Below are 26871 nucleotides of genomic sequence, written 5' to 3' on the forward strand. Positions count from 1 at the left end.
GGTTATTTTGTCCAGTTGGGTTTGGGAGAGCTGTGCCAGGGGTCCTGGTTCATCTGGCCCACGTATATATATCAGAGCTTTGTGGTGATGGGAGCTTGGATAGGTGAGCCTGAAATGATAGTGACCTCTTCAGAGCTGCTAGGTGTAGAGGGAATCTGCCCAGCTCAGCTCGACAGGCACTGTTGGAGGTGCTTCGATGGACCTGGAGAAGGTGCTTACAGAATTCCAGGTGGAATATTTCTGTTGGGCTGGAATCCCACCTTGACCAATCTGGGTAAGTGTGAAGGCCCCAGACTTCGCTGCCGTACAGGAGGATTGGGGCAATGATGGAATCGAAGATTTTTAGCCAGACCCTCACTGGTGGCTTCAGATGATACAATTTCCTTCGGATGGCATAAAGGGTTTTGCAGGCCTTGTTTTTCAGGGTCTCTATTGCTTGTTTGAAGCTCCCTGACTGGTGAATTTCCAGGCCCAAGTAGGTGTATTTGTCTGTTCCTGTTAGAGTGCAGCCGTTTACGACAAATGAAGGATGCTGGTCAAATCTTCTTTTTCTCTTCTGGAACACCATGATGTTGGTTTTCTTTAGATTGATCGGTAGTGCCCATGTGGAGCTGAATTTCTCCAAAATTTGTAGGTTGTCTTGGAGACCTTTCTCGGTTGGTGACACCAGCAGTAGGTCATCTGCTATATCTATCCCTCTATACTCTATCTATTCCCCTAAATATCTATATCTATCTATCTATCTATCTATCTATCTATCATATATCTATCTATCATATATCTATCTATCATATATCTATCTATCATATATCTATCTCTGCATTATCTATTTTTTTTTTTTTTATTTTCAATGTGCTTTATTGCTGTAAAGGCATTAAAAAACGCAGGGACCAACATGAAAGAAAAATCACCAAAAACGCACCGAAAACGCATGAAAAACGCACCTGCGTTATTGGTGCGTTTTTTAACACAGGTGCGCTAATCCTTCACTCAAGAAATTTCTTATGAAATTTCTTAAGAAAAATCATTTTTCTAGTGTGAACATAGCCTTATAGCGTTTGTGACGCGTTTTGACCGCGTTTTACATGCATTTTCAGTGCTTAAATTGAGATGCGTTTTCAATACAAATACACAACTAAATAAAGTTTGAACATTCAAACAGTAGGAAAAAAATAAAAATAGTAATAACCTTTAAATCAAACACTATATTGATAATTTACCGAAAATGACTAATTTAATGATTTAATAATTATGTTCAAAATAAAGTAAAAGTATTGTTTGACTCATTTTTTAAAGTCGGAATGGATGTGAGGGCAAAAGGAAACCTCTTGACCTCACTATAATGCCAAAAACGCATGCTTTGATTTTGACAAAAAAGCATGCGTTTAGCATCTAAAAAGCATGTAAAATGCTAGGAATTTCTTTTAGGATGCGTTTTGATAATTCTCATTGATTTCAATGTTAGCAAAACGCTGCCAAAATGGCAAAAACAATTGACATGTTGCTTCAAACGCAGAGATTTTGACAAATTTTTGACACCAAAAACGCAGCGTTTTTAAAAGCTTCATGCACACAAGAAAGCCCTATTTCCCATAGACTTTTCCTGGAAATCAAAACGCATGCTATTTTGCATTAAAACGCTGCAGCTCAAAATGCTGCGGAAACGCATGAAAAAACCGCAACGTGCGCACATGGCCTAACTCTTTGTTTTTCTACGTTTCAGTACAATGTTATCTGTAGCATATTTTTTGATTACACGGGTTATGTGCTGCCAAGAATGATGATGCTTGTTCTGGAATAAATGATGAAATACCACTGTATTTTATACACTGGTATTTTACATACTGTATGTTAGGCTGGACTCACACGAACGTATGTAAAAACGGTCCCATTCTTGTCTATGAGAGTAGGATGATTTTTTCTCACTTGTCATCCGTGTGCTATCCGTGTGTCATTTACAGTGATGTACAGGACCATTTACAGTGTTCTGTGCTACATGATAGTGTTGTATCCATAAAAACGGACGTCACAAGGATGGTCTGTGTGCCGTTCTTGTGACGTCCATTTTTTTCTCGCACCCATTGACTTGTATTGCGAGTCTCGGACGTTTTCCGGATGAAATCGCAGCATGTTGCGACTTTTCTCACATCCAGCATCTGGATGCGAGAAAAGCTGACCAACTGCTCTCCCTCATTGACTAACATTGGTCAGAGTGCAATGTGAGATTTTCTTGCATCGCATTTGTCTGTTTTTCACGCTCGTGTGAGCGTACCCCAACATACGCACTAGGATCTAAAAGGACAAGTTCTAAGCCAATTTATCAAATACACTGCTACAGTTCTAAAATCGTTGGGTGAGTGCTGTCATGTTTTCACCTATAAATACTGTTTCCCTGAAAATAATACAGGGTCGTATATTATTTATTGCTCCAAAAGATGTGCTAGGTCTTATTTTCAGGGAATGTCATATTTTCCCATGAACAACAATTCACATTTATTCTTGAACAAAAAAAAAACAACATTTATTAAAATCTAATCATGTCATCACATTCACACATTTTGTGTTAACCCTATTACTTGTTCAGATGCACATTTTTTTATCTGATCTGCAATTCTCATGGTGCAGAACCAGTCCTATACTGAGGGGTACATACCATGTTTACAATGGTTTAAATTACCTGCTTAAATTTATTATTCTATGTTCTGCTAAGTTTACCCCAAAAGAAAGCAGACATACCAGACCCCAAACAATTAGAGTCCGCAAACGAATGTTCTCTCATAAACAATTCTACATTGCTATCAGGTCTTCTTGCATTCTACAGCGGTTTGTTCCAGTCGCCCTCATTAGCATGTTAGTACTCCCCTGTGGGCAGGGCCGCCACTAGAAATTTCAGGGCCCCATACTGGCAAAATTGTGGGGGCCCCTTGAGACTCCACACAGGCTCCGCCTCCACCCCGCAAACCTTCCCCAGTCCGACACCCCTCTTGGAAAAAGATATATGTATATGTATATACATATACATATATATATATATATATATATATATATATATATATATATATATATATCTATATATATAATTGCCTTATTCTGTCTGTCTGTCCGTCTGTCTGTCTTGCTCCAAAATTGTGTCCTTACCGTGACATGTCCTTACGGTGACAAACAGCGGATTGGCCGCTGGCCTCGCCCCCCCGCACGGATTGGCCGCTCGCCTCGCCTCGGCTCCTCCCCCCCGCACGGATTGGCCGCTTGCCTCGCCTCGGGTCCGCCCCCCCGCACGGATTCGCCATGTCCTTATGGTGACAAACAGCGGATTGGCCGCTGGGCTCGCTATGGCCCCGCCCCCCGCACGGATTGGCCACTCGGCTTCACGGATTCGCCATGGCCCCACCCCCCGCACGGATTTGCCGCTCGCCTCGGCTCCTCCCCCCGCACGGATTGGCCGCTCGCCTCGGCTCCGCCCCCCCCGCACGGATTGGCAGCTCGCCCCGAGGTGAGCGCATCAAGGTCCTGTAGCGGCGGAACACACACACACGCACACACATATGAACAGACACACACACATCAGATCACACTCACTCTCACACACACACACCTCACACACACATCAGATCGCATCCACGTCCTGCAGCGGCGGAACACACACACACACGCACACACATAAGAACAGACACACACACACACACATCAGATCACACTCACTCTCACACACACACATCAGATCGCATCCACATACTCACAGCATCCCGTGATATTGCTTGCTTCTCGGCGGCGATACTGTGCAGTGACCTTCCAGGACCTGCCGGAGGATCACATGGCCGGAAGCATGTGGTATCTCCGGATGTTGTGATTGTGTCAGCGCGTATGTGCGATATCGTCAGTGTGTGTGTGTGTCTGTGAGTGTATGCGATCGGATGTGCGTGAGTGTGTTCTGATGTGTGAGTGTGTGTGTGTGAGTGTATGCGATCGGATCTGTGAGTGTCGGCAGAGGAGCACGGCGTGCAGCACAGCTGCTGGGACCGCACACCGGTGGGCACAGGGAGAAGTGGGGTGTGTGTGTGAGTGTATGCGATCAGATGTGTGCGTGTTTACTGTCTGATGTGTGAATGTGGAGCACGATGGCGGGTGCGCAGCATGGGGGATGGAGCACGATGTGGGGTGCGCAGCATGGGGGATTGAGCACGATGGGGGGTGCGCAGCATGGGGGATGGAGCACGATGGGGAGTGCGCAGCATGGGGGATGGAGCACGATGGGGGGTGCGCAGCATGGGGGATGGAGCACGATGGGGAGTGCGCAGCATGGGTGATGGAGCACGTTTGGGAGTGCGCAGCATGGGGGATAGAGCACGATGGGGAGTGCGCAGTATGGGGGATAGAGCACATTTGGGAGTGCGCAGCATGGGGGATGGAGCACGATGGGGAATGTGCAGCATGGGGGATTGAGAACGATGGGGGGTGCGCAGCATGGGGGATGGAACACGATGGGGAGTACGCAGCATGGGGGATGGAGCACGATGGGCAGTGCGCAGCATGGGGGATGGAGCACGATGGGGAGTGCGCAGCATGGGGGATGGAGCACGATGGGGAGTGCGCAGCATGGGGGATGGAGCACGATGGGGGGTGCGCAGCATGGGGGATGGAGCACGTTTGGGAGTGCACAGCATGGGGGATGGAGCACGATGGGGAATGCGCAGCATGGGGGATGGAGTACGCAGCATGGGGGATGGAGCACAATGGGGAGTGGGGATGGAGCACAATGGGGGGTGCGCAGCATGGGGGATGGATCACGATGGTGGGTGCACACCTCCCCCCAAAACACACACACACACACACTGCCACACACGCACTGCACAACACACCACACACACACTGGGAACCACAAACACTGCCCTACACAGACACCCCCACACACAGACAACGCCACACACACACAACACCCAACACACAAACACCGTGGCACACACAAATATACGCACATACCGCACAACACACACATTGCACAAAACACACACCCCACACCCACACAAACCGTGCAACACACATACACAACGATACAGACACACAGCGCTCCACAAATAACGACACACAACGCAACACACAAACACCGCTCTCACCCCCCGCCACACCCAGACAACAACCAGAACATGTACAGCCCCTACACAAACACTTGGTAACTACAGACAACAACATATATATATATATATATATATATATATATATAACAAAAATCATACATTAAACTACACAATACGTAAATTCTAGAATACCCGATATGTAGAATCGGGCCACCTTCTAGTATATATATATATATATATATATATATATATATATATATATATATATATATACATACACACACACACACACACACACACACACACACACAGTCATGGCCAAAAGTCTTAGTACCCTTGAAGTTGTTCCAGAAAAGGAAGTATTTCCCTCAGAAAAGTAATAATACACCCTCTATACCGCCTATCCCTCTCCATAATGCACCTTCTACATCACCCCTCTCCATAACACACCACCTACATCGCCTCTTTCCATAATACACGCTCTACACCTACCTGCTCCATAATACACGCTCTACACCTACCTGCTCCATAATACACGCTCTACACCGCCCCTCTCCATAATGCACCTTCTACACCATCCCTCTACATAACACAACACACCACTTAAACAGCCTTTTTCCATAATACACGCTCTACACCACCTCTTTCCGTAATACACCCTCTACACTGCCCCCCTCCGTCACACTCTGCCCCCCTCCTGTCACACTTTGCCCCCCTCCTGTCACACTCTGCCCCCCTCCTGTCACACTATGCCCTCCTCCTGTCACACTATGCCCTCCTCCTGTCACTCTATGCCCTCCTCCTGTCACACTCTGCCCTCCTCCTGTCACACTGAGCCCATCACACTCTGCCCCTCTCTTGTCACACTCTGCCCCTCTCTTGTCACACTCAGCACCCCCCATATCCTCCTCTTCACTCATTACCTGTCATCATGTGCTCTCATCTGCTACAGCTACTCTTGAGTAGCTGTAGCAGATGAGGCCACATGACGACAGGTAATGAGTATCTTCTGGCTCCTCCCACATGGGGGTGACATGGCATGACGTCATCGCAGGTCCTGCATGTGAGCATTTTAGAGCTTCCCTGCCTCTGCAGCACTCAGGTATTTAAATCCCCTCTCCCCCCCCCCTGGAAAAAAAAAACGCCGGATTTGCTAGATGGCAAAAGGAAATGACAGTTTAAAACAAAACAAAAAAACCCCTGTTTTAACATGGCCCTGGGAGGCAGCAGCTCGGGGCAACCGCCCACCCCGGTAGCTAAGCTACTGCTACACCCCTAGTATTAGTCACCAGTAACCCCCTCCTCCTCCTCCTCATAGTCCCCTCCTCAGTTATTAGTCACCACTCACCTCTCCCTCCTCAGGCACCTCCGTATGGGCCCCCCGCTGAGCTGCTTCTCCTCTTGTACGGACCCTGGCTATGCCGATGCTGTTCTCCTAGGGGCCCCTCAGCTTCTTCTCTCCGTGAAGGCCCCCACTGTGCCTCTCCTTTTCCTGCCGGCCGGGAACTTTTGAAATCACACGCGCGCGCGCGCGCGCGCAGTACTGCCGTCATCAGGGCGCGCCGCATGTGTCACAGAGAAAGTATTGGGCAGGGAACAGAGGAGAGATTCCTGCGTTCCGCTGCCTGCACTGACTGTGCGGAGCTGCAGGATCGCTCCCTGCCCGGCATGCAGCATGTGATGAGGGCGATCTGACCAGGACCCCCCGGAGCCTGGAGCTCCGGACAACAGGTTACATTGCCCTCATTACTGAACGGGAGCAAGGGCCCCAGCATGACAGAAAATAACCGGCTCCCACTATGGGGCCGCAAACGCGGTCAGACTTTCACACTGCCGCATCAGGCAGCCCGACAGTGCCCCCCTCACAGTTGCACCCGGGACAGATGCACCGCCAGCTCCCACCTAGATACCGAGTATGCAGCTGCATACTCGGTATATCCAGCACACGTGGCTAATTTGCACGTGATGCAAATTAGCCACGTGTATAGTTGCAAAAGCAACACTGCCGGGGTCCTGCTGTGACTGTGACTGGTTGGGGGCGATGAAGGGGGGGAGAGCTGTGTAATTGTTCCTGGCTCAGCCGCCCCCCCCCTACACCAGTCTCAGTAGTAATGCCCCGATGGCGGCCCTGCCTGTGGTTGTGCTAACATGCTAATGAATACATAGCGTCACAGGATGATCTCACTCACCTCTCCACTGCTATTGCGTCCGACGGGGGATTTTGGCTCAGTGCGCATGACCCCGGAGTTTGGGTCATGTACACTACTTCATTTTGTAGAAAGGACACGTACACCTGGCTCCATAGTGCGCATGACCCAAACTCCAGGGTCATGCGCACTGAGCTGAAATCTAGCGTCAGGCGGCGATGGCAACGGAGAGGTGAGTGACATCATCCTTTGATGCTGCGCATTCATTAGCATGTTAGCACACCCACAGGGACGTACTAACATTCTAATGTGGGCGACTGGCAAGGGAACTAACGCACAGGGCCTACTGCCCTCACTCTTTAGCATACTTTAAAAAATCTTTAGAAATACGTTTTCTAAAGATCTCTTCATCTATGCTAGTGTATACAGCGACGGTTAGGCAGTGATTAGCAATATATACCCAGAACTGCTTGTGGTTCAGGGTGCATATTAGACCCGACAGGTTCCCTTTAACTCACCCACCCATTCAACAGCTCTCTGTAAAAGTTTAAAAATCACGCTGCCATTGTCCAAATACAAATGGGCATTGTTTCAACCATAACAATACTGAGTGATTTTACCCTAAAACCAGTTTACCCCATGTGTGAACTAGTATTTAATAGAGAGCCATTAGTGATCCAAAAGAACTGTCTCTCTTTGGCGAAGTGAGCTAAATGATAGACATTCTTTTATACTTGTGAACTGAGAAACTATATTGATAATGCAGGATTATCATGTTCAGAGCATATTTTTGTTTGTAAAGCAAGCGGCCACAGACTGACCTGCAGCTGTGTAGGGACCTGGAAGCTTTTAGTATTACAGAGGACTGTTTCGGTAAATACCGTGTTTCCCCAAAAATTAGACAGTGTTATATTATTTTTTGCTCCTAAAGACATGCTATGGCTTATTTTTAGAGAAGGTCTTATTTCTGCCGGCTTAAATGTACTACTAAATTTGCCCCAAAAGAAAGCAATCATCCCCAAAAGAATGGCACTTACCAGACCCAAAGCATTTCACAGCGGTTTACTTCCCCTGCTGGCTGGAAGCAGTATATTTTGTGCAGAGTATGGCTAGGTTCACACTTCCGTTGTTTTAAATCCGTCAGGTCCGTCAGCAACGGATCAGTCATTTTTAAGTTGTCAACTGATGCAACGGATGTGTTTTTCACAGGATTCCTTTCACAGGAATCCTGTGGAAAAAACTGATCCGTTGCGTCCGTTGCATCCGCTGTGCGTCCGTTTTTTGACGGATCAGTCATGATCCGTTTGTGTTTGGGACAGCCCAGTGGGTGTGCCAAACCTGCTGGGCATGCTCAGTAGAGCATGACGGAATCCAGCGCTGGATTCCGTCGTAAGACAGATTACGACGGAATCCAGCACCATAGACATACATTACAAGTGTGACGGACTGCGGCGGATTCCTGCGCGGTGCGTCAATTTTGACTGCCAGAAAAACGTTACATTCTGCGTTGCTCTCCGCCCAACGGTCAGTCAAAAAATGACGGACCGCGACGCAGTGGACGCAACGCAGGGTCATCAGTCGCAATCCGCCACTAATGCAAGTCTATGGGACACAACGGAATCCGCTAAACGGATTCCGTTGTTTACCATAGCAGCGGATTAAGACTGATACATTTTAGCGGAAATGTGAACTTAGCCTTAGTGACAGTGGAGTGGTACTGCAACTCAATATGTGTGTGTGTGTCTGCAGAATGATATCGCAACCTGATGTGTGTGTGTAAGAGCTGAATGATACTGTGATACGATATGTGTGTATGTGAGCGCGAAGTGATACTGTGACGCGATGTATGTGTGTATATAAGAATGGAGTGATACTATGACCTGATGTGTGTGTTTGAGAGCGTAATAATACTGTGATAGCTGCATGGACTCTTTCTTATTGAACTGCAACTAGGGCTTATTTTTTAGAGTAGGGCTTATATTTTAAGCATACTCCAAAAAGGCTGAAAATTCCAGCTCAGGCTTATTTTTGCGATAGGTTATTTTTAGTGATGGGCGAACCCCCCGATGTTTGGGATCGGGAGACTCGCCCATACCTTTTGTAAAGTCCGTGTTCAGGGTCGAAGATAACACGAACTTGTGTACTAACCCCGAGCTTCGACTTTACAGTTGTGGAATGGGGCGGGGGGGTAGGGGTTGTAAAATAAAGATTGTCATTATACTTACAGGCCCCACGACACGTCCTGCAGACCCGCTATCTCTCGGCCGCTTCTGCTTTAGGGTCAGATCATTAACTTATGGTGGTGGTATTCACTGCACTGCTCATCACTTGCCAGTCTTCGGCTGTTTTTGGCCATGTTTGCGGTGACGTCAGGGTTCACCCGAGTCCATGATTAGTCATGGACTCGATTGAACTTTGACTGTCACTGTGCGAGTCTCCCATCGGTATCACCCTGCACAGCTCACACTCCTCTGACAGGAGCGGGCCGGCTGCATGTATTTCCATGCAGCTGAGGCGCTTCTGTCAGGAGAGTGTGCGCTGTGGCGGGTGATACCAATGCGAGACTCGCAGGAGTCTTACGCAAGTGGAATCATACCCTCACTGTCAGCCTGCTTCGAGCTCTGTAGAGACGCTTGTCTATACAGAGCGAAGAAGCAGAGCTGACATTGCTCTCCCTGTGGACTACGTCCGACTAAGGATTTTTTTTATAATAAAGATGAAGTCTCTAATTGTTGAAGATGAAGTCTCTAACATTTAGAGACTCTTTATTATAAAAAAAAATCCTTAGTTCAACATAGTCCACATGGAGAGCAATGTTAGCTCTGCTTCATCGCTCTGTACAGATGTGGCGCCCCTGAGGCTTCCGTCGCCACAGGAACATTGCACCCCATCCAGCGGTGTGATGTCCCATTCTGGGTAAGGAAAGGAGTGAACGCCGGTCACCAGGAAAATCTACACTACACCCATTGTTAGGTACACACTGGGACCAGGGACAGTGGCAGTAACCCTCCCATGCTGCATGCTGGGAGGGGCCGTAAGACCCATCCCTGCTCCTATAGGGTACAGCTTAGCAACTGGGGAGGTGGGAGGAGCCACCAGAGAGCAGACAGAGAAAGGAAGGTCAAGTTTAGTGAGAAGGAGATAGAGAGAGAGGGGAGAAGGAGGAGGAAGGTCTGCGGGAGGCAGGCGAGAAGAAGAAGCAGAAAGAAAGCTCTAGTCAGACAGGAGCTAGGAGAAGAAAGTGACGCTTCCTGGTGAAAACCTTGGGACTCAGAGGGTCCAGGTGACACCAAGCAGGGAACGAAGGGATTCCAGGGCCACGGATAGCTTTTGAGCTGTGGTGGCCTGTTCCACAAGAACATCGGTGGAGGGATCAAGCCGCAACAGGGGACGGTCCCTAGAAACAGAAGGAGTGAAAAATCATCTCTAACCGTAAAAACCGAGGCCCAGGGAAAGTCGCAAACTCCCTGGGCCACAGCCCACAGCAGAACCTCTAGAAAGGGGGCAGTCAACCGACAGGCGAGCTTCCAGCCTAGAGGCTGAGCAGGTTCATCCTAAAAGAGCTAGGCTTAAGGAGACAGCTGAAGACAGAGACACTTTAGAGAGAAGGGTACCGGCTTTCATTCCAGGAATTACCCAGGATCGGCAGAGGTCCCTGACAGTGGGTCTCAGCAGTCCAGAGGCACCAGTGTGCTTAAGCCCAGGAAGTGTGAGTAAAGACCTTGGAATTGCACCCTCTGGTGTTGTCTCAGTTATTGTCGCCTGCATAGACTTCCACCACACCATAGACTCTCACGAGCACCAACTGTGCCCTGGGGTATTGCTCCACCTGTGGGGAGCAGTACCATCATTGCCGCCATTTCATCACCCCGGAGGCCTCATACAGCAGCGGCGGCTTAATAGCCGCATACCACAGGTGGCGTCACGAACACAAACTTTATTCACCCCAAGTCACAAACCATATTTAATTGACACCCACCAGGGCCACTGAGTCGGGCCCCGCCACCACTGACGACCCCCGGACTAGTCCGGCCCGGCACCGGGTGTCCCATAGCCCTGGGGTGGGCGAGTCAACTTTGGCGTCACGAACAGGATTTCGTGCCCGGTCCCACCGGGTACTGTGCGCCTGAAGAATTGTGCTTAAAAGACTGTTATAGTGAGAAACTGCCGCCATTGAAGCCACTGAGCGCAGGAATAAGGGGGGTGTGCCTGCAGAAAGAGCGCGAAAAGAAGCCCCGCCGCTTGTCTAAGAAAAGAGCGCGAAGCGGAGCCCGCTATGGAGAGCGGAGGAAGAAGACATGGCACCTAGAAAAGCTGGCTGGCTGTCAACCCGAGTCTAAATGCCAGACCAGCAGATAAAGAAAATGTACCTGATCGCAAGCGGAGCGGTGCCGTCCGTGATGGGCTGGGCGCCAATCTGGCGCCAGAGGCTGGTGCAGCCTCCGGCTCTGCCTCCGAGAGGGGAAAGGGTGCAGCCGAGTGGCGTGGTCGAGCACCCGAGCAGTGTAGCAGCGAACATTCCCCAGGTCAGCAGCATGGCGGAGGAGCCGCAGAAGTGCACACCAGGGACCCGGGAAATGGATCCTGAGCTGGACCTGCTCCGGGAGGAGATGAAGATCCTGGCCCGGAGGCTGAGCACCATGCAGATGGAGGTGGACCGGCGGAGAGAAAACCGGATGGCGCCTGGGGACGTGGGCCACAGGATGGAGGCCGCTGAGCAGCGCCCGGGTGAGCTATATACTGCCCTGACCCGTCCGCCCCCGTGGCCCTACCAAGCGCCAACGCCCAGCCCCTCCACAGCCCTGCTAGACTTCCTCGCCAGCCCCGCTGAAGCCCCAGGGGACGCCGGAAACCTGCCAAAGGGCCCCGAAGATGGCGCCTGGTGCCACCTGGGCCCCGAGCCACTGGTGGGCCACCTGCCGAGTCCCCCTGTTAGCCTCCTGGGAACCACATCACCGGGAGCGAGCTGGGATGTCACTCCGGTCCGTGATCTGGGACTGGCCCGGCCCCTGCGCCCTGCCGAAACCCCACTGGCGAAAGGGATAGCCTGCGCCCGCCAAGTGGAGCTGTTCCAGCAGGAGAGGGAGCTCCGTGAGGAGAAGCGGAGGGTCGTGGAGGCGTCCAATTTGGCCTCCAAGGCGCAGATCCGGAAGGCCCGCAAGGGATCCCAGGGCCCAGTGAGAAGGGGCCAAGTGATTGACTTCAGGCACACGGCGGGCTGGGGCTTTATCCGGGAGCCCGGCCTGGGCAAGGATGTCTTTGTCTCCCGCCGCGACATTGAGGAGCACTTGACCAAGGGCCACCCAGGGCGAGATGTGCAGCCTGGCGACCAGGTGGAGTACACACGGCTGATGGGGAGCGGTGGCTGGTATGCCCTGAGTGTTCATGTCCTGCGGGAGGAGGAGGCCCCAGAAGAACCGGAGTTGCGCCGCACTATGCCAGCGTGCAGTACCGCCCCCGCCAGCAGCACTACCTCAGAGCAGGCCCGGGCCGCAGAACTTTGCAGCAGGCCTGCTACAGCCACTCAGGAGACGCAGACCAGGATCTCCATGGCCTATATGCTGCCTAGGGCCCTGCCAAAGCGGGACCCCAAGGACCCCAGCACTGAAGAGTAAAGGAATGAAGATGTAGCAGAACTGTATATAGCCCTTGTCTGCCCTCATATTCTTTTTGAAGACGACACCCTACCCTGCCTTACTGCCCCGTGTACTTTTTGAAGATGTCACCCCCCATGTGTATGTGTTACCGGGCCACTGGACTGGAATGTGGTCCCCGGTGGCTGTGAATGTATAATGTGTCCTGTGTTACCAGGCCACTGGACTTAGTGGTGGGTATGTTGCCTTTGTAGTTTAAAAAGTTGAACGAACTGCCAGGCTACTGGACTTGTTGTAGCCAAGATGTATATAGTTGCACCAGTTGTGCCCCCTACCAGAATTATGGTGGAAGTGCAAAACCGTGCAATGGACTGGAAGTGCACACTTAGAGTTTTTCTTTATAAGAATGTTTGAAACGTTAAAAGTATCTGTGCCTCCCATAAAGGGAAGAAAAGTTTTAAAAATGTTTTATTACATGCATGTAAAAATGTCTTTTTCAATTCCTTCCACATTTTCTGTTGTTTTTCAGCCCGAGGACGTGCTGGGATTCGCTGTGGGGGAGTGTGGCGCCCCTGAGGCTTCCGTCGCCACAGGAACATTGCACCCCATCCAGCGGTGTGATGTCCCATTCTGGGTAAGGAACGGAGTGAACGCCGGTCCCAGGCAAATCTACACTACACCCATTGTTAGGTACACACTGGGACCAGGGACAGTGGCAGTAACCCTCCCATGCTGCATGCTGGGAGGGGCCGTAAGACCCATCCCTGCTCCTATAGGGTACAGCTTAGCAACTGGGGAGGTGGGAGGAGCCACCAGAGAGCAGACAGAGAAAGGAAGGTCAAGTTTAGTGAGAAGGAGATAGAGAGAGAGGGGAGAAGGAGGAGGAGGTCTGCGGGAGGCAGACGAGAAGGAGAAGCAGAAAGAAAGCTCTAGTCAGACAGGAGCTAGGAGAAGAAAGTGACGCTTCCTGGTGAAGACCCTGGGACTCAGAGGGTCCAGGTGACACCATGCAGGGAACAAAGGGATTCCAGGGCCACGGATAGCTTTTGAGCTTTGGTGGCCTGTTCCACAAGAACATCGGTGGAGGGATCAAGCCGCAACAGGGGACGGTCCCTAGAAACAGAAGGAGTGAAAAATCATCTCTAACCGTAAAAACTGAGGCCCAGGGAAAGTTGCAAACTCCCCGGGCCACAGCTCACAGCAGAACCTCTAGAAAGGGGGCAGTCAACCGACAGGCGAGCTCCCAGCCTGGAGGCTGTAGTGGAGGCCGAGCAGGTTCATCCTAAAAGAGCTAGGCTTAAGGAGACAGCTGAAGACAGAGACACTTTAGAGAGAAGGGTACCGGCTTTCATTCCAGGAATTACCCAGGATTGGCGGAGGTCCCTGACAGTGGGTCTCAGCAGTCCAGAGGCACCAGTGTGCTTAAGCCCAGGAAGTGTGAGTAAAGACCTTGGAATTGCACCCTCTGGTGTTGTCTCAGTTATTGTCGCCTGCATAGACTTCCACCACACCATAGACTCTCACGAACACCAACTGTGCCCCGGGGTATTGCTCCACCTGTGGGGAGCAGTACCATCATTGCCGCCATTTCATCACCCCGGAGGCCTCATACAGCAGCGGCGGCTTAATAGCCGCATACCACAGGTGGCATCACGAACACAAACTTTATTCACCCCAAGTCACAAGCCATATTTAATTGACACCCACCAGGGCCACGGAGTCGGGCCCCGCCACCACTGACGACCCCCGGACTAGTCCGGCCCGGCACCGGGTGTCCCATAGCCCTGGGGTGGGCGAGTCACAGACAAGCGTCTCTACAGAGCGAGAAGCAGGCTAACAGTGAGGGTATGATTCCACTTGTGTATGACTCCTGCGAGTCTCCATGGTTCATGACGTCACGGCGAACACTATCAAAAAAAGCAGAAAACTGGCGAGTGACGAGCAGTGCAATGAATACCGCTGGAAGTTAAAGGGAACCTGTCAGGTAATTTATGTGTTCTAACCTAGTAGCAGTGTGATGTGTGTGCTAGTAACCCCTTCCTACCCATCCCTGTGTTATAATAATGTGTAATGGGAATGTATAAAAATATGTTTTATTACTTATGTGTACCCTATGTAAATGAGCAGGGGCTCTAGCCCCATGGGCGTTTGCATATTTTCCGTGGTATCACACCCCTGTATAATACCACGGATTTACATCAGCGACGTGACCGTCGCTATTTCAGATCTCACGCATACGCACTTACCATTCCCGCAGCCTTGTTATCCAGATGCTTGCTTCTCTTCTTTAGACGCGCTCTGTGCATGACCGGAACCGCAGGAGCCTTCTGAGCATGCACAGTGTGCGTCTGAAGATGAGAAAAGGCTGTGGTAAGTGTGCATGCGTGAGATCTGAAGTAGCGACGGTCACATCGCTGATGTAAATCCATGGTATCACGCCCACGCCCAAAATATACAAAAGCCCACAGGGCGATGCGATGCCCATGGGGCTAGAGCCCCTGCTCATTTACATAGGGAACACATAAGTAATAAAACACATTTTTATACATGCACATTACACACAGGGATGGGTAGGAAGGGGTTACTAGCACATACATCACAATGCTACTAGGTTAGAACACATAAATTACCTGACAGGTTCCCATTAGCGATGGGACCCGGAAGCAAAAGAGGCCGGGAGACAGTGGCTGAGCGGGTCTGCAGAACGCGTCATGGGACCTGTAAGTATAATCATAATCTTTTTACTAATGGGCTTTTTTTTACAGCCCCTGGACCTGAACTGTAACACGAGCTTCCCAGGAAAACTCGTGTTCGGGACCATGTGCACAAACACTGTTCGGTAACAGACCCAGAACTTTTCAGTTTGGGTTCGCCCATCACTACTTATTTTCAAGGAAACACTGTACTTACTTTCCCTAGAAAATAATTCTGAAGTATCAAGTATCTTTCCTTACACCACTACATTTTTGTATCCATTTTGTATTCCTCCTAGAAATGTCTAGATAAATAGAAATGGGTTTTACCATTCCCTGTCTTAAAGGCCTGTGTGCAGATTCAGCTTGTTAGAAATGTACTAAAGCAGTAAACAACAGAATGAGAACAGATTAGACAAAACTTCTATTTTGACAATATGGTATAAAAAATAAAAATTGTGCATTTGGTTGTAGTTTGCTGCAAATAAATGTCTATATATATTTCTGAGTTTAATTTCTCATATTTGTATTTTTCTCTAGATATGACCTGTGTTCAGTATAATCCCACTCCACCTGGTTCTACATATCTAACCCCGATTTATGGTCCTGCGTCTGAATTCAGTGTAGCCCTGACAAACACTTCAACTGCAAAATGTAACGTAGAATTGAACAGCACAGAGGTTACAGCTTCAGCAACAACATCCTTGCCAAGTTTTAGCACTTTCATTGAGGGATATTCAGGAAACTATGAACTTAAGCCTTCCTGCCTGTACCAAATGCAAACATCTGGGCAAAGGCCACTGATAAAAATGGAAAATACCCATTTGGTCACCTACCAAAGTTCAATCTCTCAAGCGCAAGAAGCCATGCCAAGCACTTCAATGTATTTCAAATCATCAGCTCCATCAATTTCATCTGCACCTGGATTTTCCGCTCCCCAAACACTACATTGGGAAGAACCTTACCCCTTGTCAGGTACACATTCATGTATGACTCCTGGTCACTTGATGGATGCATCAAATAAAACTGTTTCTCCACGATTTCCAATTTTTCATCTTAAAAATTCTCCTCCAGGTACTCCATTGTCTAACCCCCAAGTATGCTACGAATCTTCTCATAACATTTCAGCAAGTACTCAAGGAGATCAGACACAAATACCAAGAGAATCCATTAAGTTCAATCTGCCAATAGCAAAAGTATCGAATCTTGTATTTTCCTCACTGTCAAGTGGTCAAGTAAATAACATAGTCAGCGAGGGAAGTATTCCATCACCATCTAGTAGAAGCTCTTCATCTGGGGAGGGAGCCTGTGCAGTGTGTGGAGACAATGCTGCATGTCAGCACTATGGTGTTAGAACATGTGAGGGATGTAAAGGCTTCTTTAAGGTAAGATAACATTTGGTATTATGCATGTGTTTATTTGGGGTGGAAGTAAATAGTCAGGCAATATTGTAGAAATATTTTAAAATTAAGGCATTATTAGTTCAGAAACTGTACTTAATTCCTTAATGGCATTGAAATTTGTTTTACCTCACCTTCTTCCAGAAGCCCTAACTTTTTTAATTTTCCGTTAACATAGCCGTAGAAAGGCTTATTTTTTGCAGGACAAGTTGTACTTTTGAATGACACTATTCATTTTATCATGCCAAAAAAGAGGGCCAAAAATTCCAAGTGCATTGAAATTGCAAAAAAAGTACAATTTCACTATAGTTTGTATAGTATAGTATAGTTTTCTTTACTATGTTCGCTTTATGGTAAAACTGACCTTGAATATATGATTCTCCAGGTCAGTACGAATGCGCAGAAAAAAAAAAACCAATGTATGTTTGGTATTTCATTGGTAAAAATTTGGGGGGAAATTTGTAAAATACAAATTAGTTTGTGTTGCCATTTTCAGAGGCCTGTATACTTCAATTTTCGAGATATTGGGCTGGGTGAAGGCTTATTTTTTTGCGCCATGAGCTTATATTTTTACTGCTACTATTTTGGGGAAGATACAATTTGGGTGTTTTGATTTTTTTCTTGTTACATTATTTACCAAGGGGGGGGGGTTGAATTTTAGTTGTTTTTTTTTTCCATATTTTTTAAAACATTTTTTTTACTTTTTACTTTATTTAAAGGTCCCTTTAGGGGACTTGAAGCTGGGATCGTCTGATCGTTTGTGCTATACATACGGGCTGCTTCTCACTTGCGAGTTTCTCGCAGTAGAGCAATGCGAGAAAATCTCGCATTGGAATCGGACACATGTTAGTGAATGATTCAGCTCGCATTTGCGATTTTTTTTCTCAGTCCAAATCGGTTTCTACTGCGAGTCTTTCCAATGCAAGTCTATGGGAGCGTGTAAAAAATCGGATGTCACGGGACGGCACTCACACCATCCTAGTGACATCCGATTTTCTAAATACATTTCTCGCATGTTTCCTAAAACACTGGAAACGAGTGATGTCTCACAATGTCTGTCAATCACTATTCTCTGTCAGTCGGTCTCTCCCTCTCGGTCTCTATTCTCTCTCTGTCGGTCGGTCACTATCTCTGTCCCTCACTCTCTGTCCATGTCGGTCTATCCCTCACCCCCCCCTCTCTCATACTCACCGATCCCCGATCACCAGCGCGGCGCTGCACGGCGTTCACACTGCTCCGGCGGCTTTTACTATTTTGAAAAAGCCGGCCGCTCATTATTCAATCTCGTATTCCCTGCTTTACCCGCCCACCGGCGCCTATGATTGGTTGCAGTCAGACACGCCCCCACGCTGAGTGACAGCTATCTCACTGCAACCAATCACAGCAGCCGGTGGGCGTGTCTATGCTGTGCAGTAAAATAAATAAATTATTAAAAAAAACGACGTGCGGTCCCCCCAATTTTAATACCAGCCAGATAAAGCCATACGGCTGAAGGCTGGTATTCTCAGGATGGGGAGCTCCACGTTATGGGGTGCCCCCCAGCCTAACAATATCAGCCAGCAGCCGCCCAGAATGATCGCTTCTATTAGATGTGACTGTTCTGGGACTGTACTCGGCTGTTCCCGATTTGCCCTGGTGCGTTGGCAATCGGGGTAATAAGGAGTTAATGGCAGCCCATAGCTGCCACTAAATCCTAGATTAATCATTGCAGGCGTCTATGAGACACCCCCAATGATTAACCTGTAAATTAAAGTTAATAAACACACATAGGGAAAAAAAATCCTTTATTTGAAATAATAAATAACAAAGACCCTCGTTCACCACTTTATTAAGTACCCAAAAAAAACCATGCTTATCCGACGTAATCCACGGAGGTCCCGCATCGCTTCTAGCTCTGCTACATGAAGGTGACAGGAGCAGCAGAAGAACACCGCCGCTCTTGTCAGCTCCACGCAGCAACTGAGGTGAGAAGCGTGATCAGCTGTCAGTCAGGTTACTCGCAGACACCGCTGGATCCTCCAACAGTGACAGCAAGTCGCTCGAATGACAGCAATGAAGTCACAGGTGAGTTGCGGTCACGGGGGAGGATCCAGCTGGCCGCGGGTAACTTGAGTGACAGCAGCGCTAATCGCGCTGCTCAATTCAGTCACTCAGGGGATTAGCGGTCACCGGTGAGTCCTTCACGGGTGACCGCTAATCAGGACGCGACACAGACAGAGCCGCGGGATGACAGTGAAGTCGGGTGAAGTTCACCCGAGTTCATTCTGATCGTGCGGCTCTGTCTGTGTCTGCTGTCATCTGCCATTCAGCTCTGCTACATGGCTGTCTGTGGCTGCTGTCAGCGGCCATGTAGCAGAGCTGAATAGCAGATGACAGCTGCTGAGAAAAAAAAGGATCACACACGGATCACACACACATTGCACACGCACTGCAATCATGAGAAAAATCTCAGGATCGCAGTGCAGTTGCATTGCACGCTGACCTAACGTGAACTAAAATCAGCCGAGTTTTTTTCAGCCAATTCGGACCGATTTTACTCGCATAGATGTGTTTCCAGCCTAACAGTGCATCAGCTGCTTTGTATAGTGAAAATCACAATCTCTTATGAACACCTGCTATACTGGCTTTCACCCCCCCTTTGCCGACACATGTTAAATGTGGCTGTCAACGATTGACAGTGGAATTTAACAGGTTAACAGCTGTGGGTGGAGCACTGCTCCACTTGCGGCTGTTGAAGGCACATAATGGTTGTTGTTAAGGTAATAAAGGTGTTTTTTGGTCATAAATGGGCAATATTCACAAATGGGCAAAATTGCAAAGTGCTTCTAAAAACAAGATATTTTAAAATTTAACCTTTATTAAAAAAAACCCCTTTCATTCTCAAGAAAGGAGGAATTAGTAATTTGTAGTTTACTGCTCATTTCCCAGGGTCCCTCCTACCCTGCAGTCCTAGCATAGCCGGTTATCCGGGCAAAGAGCGTGCGGTGAGAGTAGGCTTGCTCTTTACAGTCTGCATGTGACACTCTAAATATGGTTAGTCCCAACCAGCTTCAGTCCCTTGTACTTCTGTTAATAGGATTATTATATATTTATATTTAACATAATACACAATTATAGCACACAATATACAGTATATATATATATATATACAGTATATATATATATATATATATATATATATATATATATATATATATATATATATATATATATATTGTAACAGGGTTACTGGTCCTATAGTCGATGGGAGGTATGTGTCGCAGAGATGGTTATCCTCTGCAATGTAAGCCCGGGAGTAAGCTCCAGTACATGTAGTGCTGGGAGAATATTAGGAGAATATTAGGGCCGGGTTTTACGAGCAGCCGGAGAGATGGGTGGCTCTGGCTGCTCACATACCTCCACTTCTGGGTCTGGTTGTGGATATAAAAGGAGACCAGGAGTCTCATAGGGTGTCTGTGTTTGGGGATTGCTGGACTCTAACAGAGAGGAGCTCTGTGTGAAAGTGGACTGTTTATGCTGAGCGGGAACGCCCGCAGTGACACGGACTTATTGGGTTTTATTTTTTGTTGTTTTATACCTTTGTGGCCGAAAAGGCTTGCTTTATGTTTCTGCTGAAGCAGGTTATGAGACTTTTAAAATAAACCTGCCGGACTTTTCAAATGAAACCGTTCCTGTCCTTACCTCAACACGCAGCCAAGTGAGTAGCCTTGTTACATTTGGTGTTGGTCTGCGGGCAACGTTCCCAGGAACAATGTGTGACGGCGGCAGGAGCAATATATGTCCTGGGTGAAGGCTGATTCACCCAAGATGGAGGACGTGATTAAACACCTGGTGCATGCTCAGCAGCAACAACAACAAGCCCAGCAGGAAACCAATAGGCTGTTACAACAGTTGCAGCAGCAGCTAGAGGAACAGCAGCAGCAGCAGATTAAACTTCTTGCAGAGGCGATACGTGGTCCGAGAACTGATCCAACCCAGAGACCAGGTGAGGACTCATGCATCCGGAAGACGGTAAGGAATGCGATGCAGAAAATGACCCCTGGGGATGACATAGAGGCCTTTTTAACGGTGTTTGAGAGAATTGCCGAGCGTGAGAAACTTCCGCAAGTACTGTGGGGGGAGGTGCTGGCGCCATACTTAACAGGGGAGCCGCAGAAGGCATACTATGACTTGGCCCAACAAGATGCGCAAGAATATGTAAAATTAAAAACCGAAATCTTGGCTCGCCTGGGGGTGACAATGACTGTCAGGGCCCAACGGGTCCATCGCTGGGCGTATCACCGTAACAAACCACCCCGCTCCCAGATGTTTGACTTAGTACACTTGGTCCAGAAATGGTTGATGCCAGAGACTTCTACCCCAGCACAGATGGTGGAGCGAGTGGTAATGGATCGGTTCGTGCACTCCCTTCCGAGACCGATACAGACATGGGTTGCCCAGGCTGATCCCCAGAATGCTGACGACCTGGTCGGTTTGGTCGAGCGATACCAGGTGGTAGAGGGGTCGTTGGGGAAGCCACAGAACTCACCCTCTACATACTGGGGTTCCCAACAGGGGGTGGATACCCAAAAAGGGGCGGGACGTTCAAGGGCAAAGGGGGCGCCGGAGCTAGTACCGAAGGTTTCAACTGGGGACATAATTTGCTTTAGATGCCATGGCCCAGGTCATATTGCTGCCTGTTGTCCCCTGACCACCGAACAGATGGAATGTAACTTAGGTCGGCGGTGCTCCTATTGCGCATATCCGGCCTGCAGTGTGGACTGTCTATCCAGTGAGGGGCCACAAGCATGTCCCGTAAAGGTAGACGGGGTGCGAATGACTGGTCTATTAGACTCGGGGAGTTTGGTGACCCTGATAAGGGCCACACCCCCGCTGAACTTGATCCCAGGAAAGAGGATTGGAGTCCGCTGTATCCACGGGGATGCGAAAGACTATCCTGTGGCCAGAGTGATTATTGAGACGATGCAAGGTTCTGATTCCCACGAAGTGGGCGTGGTCCCAGACTTGTTGCACCCCATTATCCTTGGTCGAGACTTTTCCTTATTTTGGGACTTGTGGGGGAAGGGGGACGTGACCGGAGGCTCGGAGCAAAGCCAGATCGCTCCAAACGAAGCCCCACCACAGCCGGTGTCTGACTGTTTCCCTTTGTGTGTGCTTGTGGGTGATGAGGAGGAGACAACGTCTCCTGAACCAGATGTTCCTGAGTTAGGGGTGAGCATAGAAAACTTTGGGTCTGCCCAGCATAGGGACCTAGCTCTGAGGGAAGCATTCAATAGTGTAACAGTCATAAATGGCATAGCTCAGGAGCCCGGAGCTGACACTAGATATCCATATTTCATGATGGGCGGGGATTTGTTGTACCAGGTCACAAAGATAGGAGAGGAAACAATTGAGCAGCTGCTAGTCCCAGGGCCCTATAGGCGGAAAGTGTTGGACTTAGCCCATTCACATATCTTGGGTGGCCACCTGGGCGTAGATAAAACGCAAGAAAGGATTACTAGAAGGTTTTTCTGGCCCGGATGTTACCGTGAGATCAGGGAGTATTGCAGGTCCTGTCCCACCTGCCAGCTAACCGCTCCAACTTCTCATTTCCGCAGTCCCCTAGTGCCGTTACCCATCATAGAAGTTCCGTTTGAGAGAATTGCCATGGACTTGGTAGGTCCTCTTGTCAAGTCTGCTCGTGGGCACCAATATATATTGGTGGTCCTCGATTATGCAACACGCTACCCGGAAGCAGTGCCCCTGAGAAACTCGTCGGCCAAAAGTATCGCCCGTGAGTTGGTTCACATCTTTGCCCGGACAGGGCTACCAAAGGAGGTCCTGACTGACCAAGGGACCCCTTTCATGAGCAAGGTGATACGGGAGTTGTGTAAAATCCTCCAGATTAATCAATTGAAGACGTCGGTTTACCATCCGCAGACGGATGGTCTAGTGGAAAGGTTTAACAAGACATTAAAGAATATGCTCAAAAAGGTAATTGAGAAGGATGGCCGCGACTGGGACTGCCTGCTACCGTATTTACTATTTTCTATCCGGGAGGTTCCACAGGCCTCTACTGGCTTCTCTCCATTTGAACTCCTGCATGCCCAACACCCCTGGGGACTCTTAGATGTAGCCAAGGAGACCTGGGAAGCCGAAGTGACCCCCTACCGAAGCGTCATTGAACACGTCGCCTAGATGCAGGAGAGGATGGCTAAGGTAATGCCCATCGTAAAAGAGCACCTCCTCCAGGCACAAGAAGCTCAAGCAAGGATCTACAATCGGTCTGCCAGAGTGAGACAATTCAGCCCCGGAGATAGGGTACTCGTGCTGAATCCGACAGTGGAGAGTAAGTTTCTGGCCAAATGGCAGGGCCCATATGAAATAGTAGAAAAACTGGGAGAAGTGAACTACAAAGTACATCAACCCGGGAAGCGGAAACCCTATCAAATCTACCACATCAACCTTATCAAGCCATGGCAAGAGAGGGAATCCCGGGAAACCATATGTTTGGTGGCCAAGCCAGAAGATAACATTGAAGATGTAATCGTGGCAGAGTCGCTGTCGAAAGCCCAAAAACAGCAATGTCGAGAGTTACTTCAGCAGAACAGAGACCTGTTCTCGGACCTACCTGGATGTACCCAGGTAATAGAACATGAGGTTCTGACGGAGCCCCACGTGCGGGTGAACATAAAACCCTATCGAATTCCTGAGGCTCGGCGAGAGGCGATCTCCAAAGAGGTGAAACGAATGCTGAAACTAGGAGTCATCGAGGAGTCCAAGAGTGGTTGGTCCAGTCCAATTGTCCTTGTGCCGAAGCCGGATGGGGAATGGAGATTTTGTAACGATTATCGGAAGCTGAACGAAGTCTCCAAGTTTGATGCATATCCGATGCCTCGTGTCGACGAGCTGATCGAGAGGTTGGGCCCGGCACGGTATATAACCACCCTGGATCTGACAAAAGGATATTGGCAAATTCCCATGTCACAAAATGCCAAAGAGAAGACAGCCTTCTCTACGCCTGATGGATGCTTCCAATACACACGGATGCCGTTTGGACTGCAGGGAGCCCCGGACACCTTTCAGAGGGCCATGGACCAAATCCTGGCACCCCATAAGGATTACGCAGCGGCATATTTGGACGACATTGTGGTCTTTAGCCCTGAATGGGGAAGCCATCTGGGAAAGGTCCAGGCGGTGTTTGATGCACTGAGGAAGGCGGGGTTTTCTATAAATCCGAAAAAGTGTGCCATGGGAAAAGAAGAGGCCAAGTATCTAGGCTATGTGGTAGGTAGAGGTGTAATTAAACCCCAAATCAACAAAGTGGATGCAATCCAGAACTGGCCAAGACCACTTTCGAAGAAGCAGGTCAGGGCCTTTCTAGGAATCGTAGGGTACTATAAAAGATTTATTCCCAACTTTGCCGTGGTAGCTGCACCTGTGACTGACCTCCTTAAGGGGACGAAATCAGCTATGGCCAAGTGGACCTCGGAGGCAGAAACGGCATTCCAGGAATTGAAAGTAGTTTTGTGTAAACAACCGGTCCTGGTGGCACCCGACTTCAAGAGGGAGTTCGTGGTCCAGACTAATGCCTCAGAAGTTGGATTGGGAGCGGTCCTGTCTCAGGAATTACACGGAGATGAACATCCCATTCTTTACCTGAGTAGAAAACTTTCGCCTTGTGAGAAGAATTATTCTATCGTAGAAAAAGAATGTTTAGCCATAAAGTGGGCGGTGGACACGTTACGTTACTACCTGCTAGGTAGGCAGTTTCGGCTGATCTCGGATCATGCCCCGCTCAGATGGATGAGGGAGAAAAAGGGTAGGAATGCCAGGGTTTCCCGTTGGTTTCTAGCCCTGCAGGATTATAGCTTCCATGTTGAACATAGAGCTGGGCGGCTGCATGGTAATGCTGATGCCCTATCGAGACTCCCTTGTCTAGTGGTAGAAGGTGCCAAGCCCCACGGCTTTGGGCAGAGGGGGGAGGTATGTAACAGGGTTACTGGTCCTATAGTCGATGGGAGGTATGTGTCGCAGAGATGGTTATCCTCTGTAATGTAAGCCCGGGAGTAAGCTCCAGTACATGTAGTGCTGGGAGAATATTAGGAGAATATTAGGGCCGGGTTTTACGGGCAGCCGGAGAGATGGGTGGGTCTGGCTGCTCACATACCTCCACTTCTGGGTCTGGTTGTGGATATAAAAGGAGACCAGGAGTCTCATAGGGTGTCTGTGTTGGGGATTGCTGGACTCTAACAGAGAGGAGCTCTGTGTGAAAGTAGACTGTTTATGCCGAGCGGGAACGCCCGCAGTGACACGGACTTATTGGGGTTTTTTTTTTGTTGTTTTATACCTTTGTGGCCGAAAAGGCTTGCTTTATGTTTCTGCTGAAGCAGGTTATGAGACTTTTAAAATAAACTTGCTGGACTTTTCTAATGAAACCGTTCCTGTCCTTACCTCAACACGCAGCCAAGTGAGTAGCCTTGTTATATATATATATATATATATATATATATATATATATATATATATATATATATATATATATATATATATATATATATATATATATATACACTAGAAGGTGGCCCGATCCTAACGCATTGGGTATTCTAGAATTTATTGTGTAGTTAATGTATGATTTGTGTTTATATACAGTTAGGTCCAGAAATATTTGGACAGTGACACAAGTTTTGTTATTTTAGCTGTTTATAAAAACATGTTCAGAAATACAATTATATATATAATATGGGCTGAAAGTGCACACTCCCAGCTGCAATATGAGAGTTTTCACATCCAAATCGGAGAAAGGGTTTAGGAATCATAGCTCTGTAATGCATAGCCTCCTCTTTTTAAAGGGACCAAAAGTAATTGGACAAGGGACTCTTAAGGCCCAGTCACACACAACGACTTACCAGCGATCCCGAAAACGATGTGACCTGATAGGGATCGCAGGTAAGTCGCTGGGAGGTTGCAGGTGAGATGTCACACAGTCAGATCTTACCAGCGATGCAGGAACAATACAGGTCACAGTAGTGACCTGTATAACGATCTCAGCAGTCACTGTGACCCTGTCACACAGTGTCAAACACAGTGATGCGTCCTGCCCAGCAGGACATCGCCTTTGAAGAAAATGACCTGGACCATTCTGCAACGACTAGAGATCTCACAGCAGGGGCCTGATCGCTGGTAAGTGTCACACATAACGAGATCGCTAACGGAATCGCTACTGCGTCACCAAAACGGTGACTCAGCTGCGATCTCGCTAGCGATCTCGTTATGTGTGACAGTACCTTAAGGGCTGCAATTAACTCTGAAGGCGTCTCCCTCATTAACCTGTAATCAATGAAGTAGTTAAAAGGTCTGGGGTTGATTACAGGTGTGTGGTTTTGCATTTGGAAGCTGTTGCTGTGACCAGACAACATGCGGTCTAAGGAACTCTCAATTGAGGTGAAGCAGAACATCCTGAGGCTGAAAAAAAGAAAAAATCCATCAGAGAGATAGCAGACATGCTTGGAGTATCAAAATCAGCAGTCGGGTACATTCTGAGAAAAAAGGAATTGACTGGTGAGCTTGGGAACTCAAAAAGGCTTGGGCGTCCACGGATGACAACAGTGGTGGATGATCGCCGCATACTTTCTTTGGTGAAGAAGAACCCGTTCACAACATCAACTGAAGTCCAGAACACTCTCAGTGAAGTAGGTGTATCTGTCTCTAAGTCAACAGTAAAGAGAGTAAAGTAAAGTAAATACAAAGGGTTCACATCTAGATGCAAACCATTCATCAATTCCAAAAATAGACAGGCCAGAGTTAAATTTGCTGAAAAACACCTCATGAAGCCAGCTCAGTTCTGGAAAAGTATTCTATGGACAGATGAGACAAAGATCAACCTGTACCAGAATGATGGGAAGAAAAAAGTTTGGAGAAGAAAGGGAACGGCACATGATCCAAGGCACACCACATCCTCTGTAAAACATGGTGGAGGT

General features: G+C 48.5%; 1 protein-coding gene across 5 annotated transcripts in view; it reads left to right on the forward strand.

Annotated features, from left to right (window-relative positions):
* The window catches only part of NR4A3 (nuclear receptor subfamily 4 group A member 3), a 310256-nt gene that overhangs the window by 55586 nt on the left and 227799 nt on the right, over positions 1 to 26871 (forward strand). For 4 of the 5 annotated variants that reach the window (XM_075314955.1, XM_075314958.1, XM_075314956.1 and 1 more), the window contains one exon: positions 16050 to 16894. In XM_075314955.1, the coding sequence (XP_075171070.1) occupies positions 16052 to 16894 (843 nt within the window). In that variant the 5' untranslated portion in view covers positions 16050 to 16051. The remainder of the gene's footprint in view (positions 1 to 16049; positions 16895 to 26871) is intronic. The other variant, XM_075314959.1, reaches the window with a different exon arrangement.

This window comes from Anomaloglossus baeobatrachus, chromosome 6 (genome assembly GCF_048569485.1).
Source record: "Anomaloglossus baeobatrachus isolate aAnoBae1 chromosome 6, aAnoBae1.hap1, whole genome shotgun sequence".
In the NCBI taxonomy this organism is placed as follows: Eukaryota; Metazoa; Chordata; class Amphibia; order Anura; family Aromobatidae; genus Anomaloglossus; species Anomaloglossus baeobatrachus.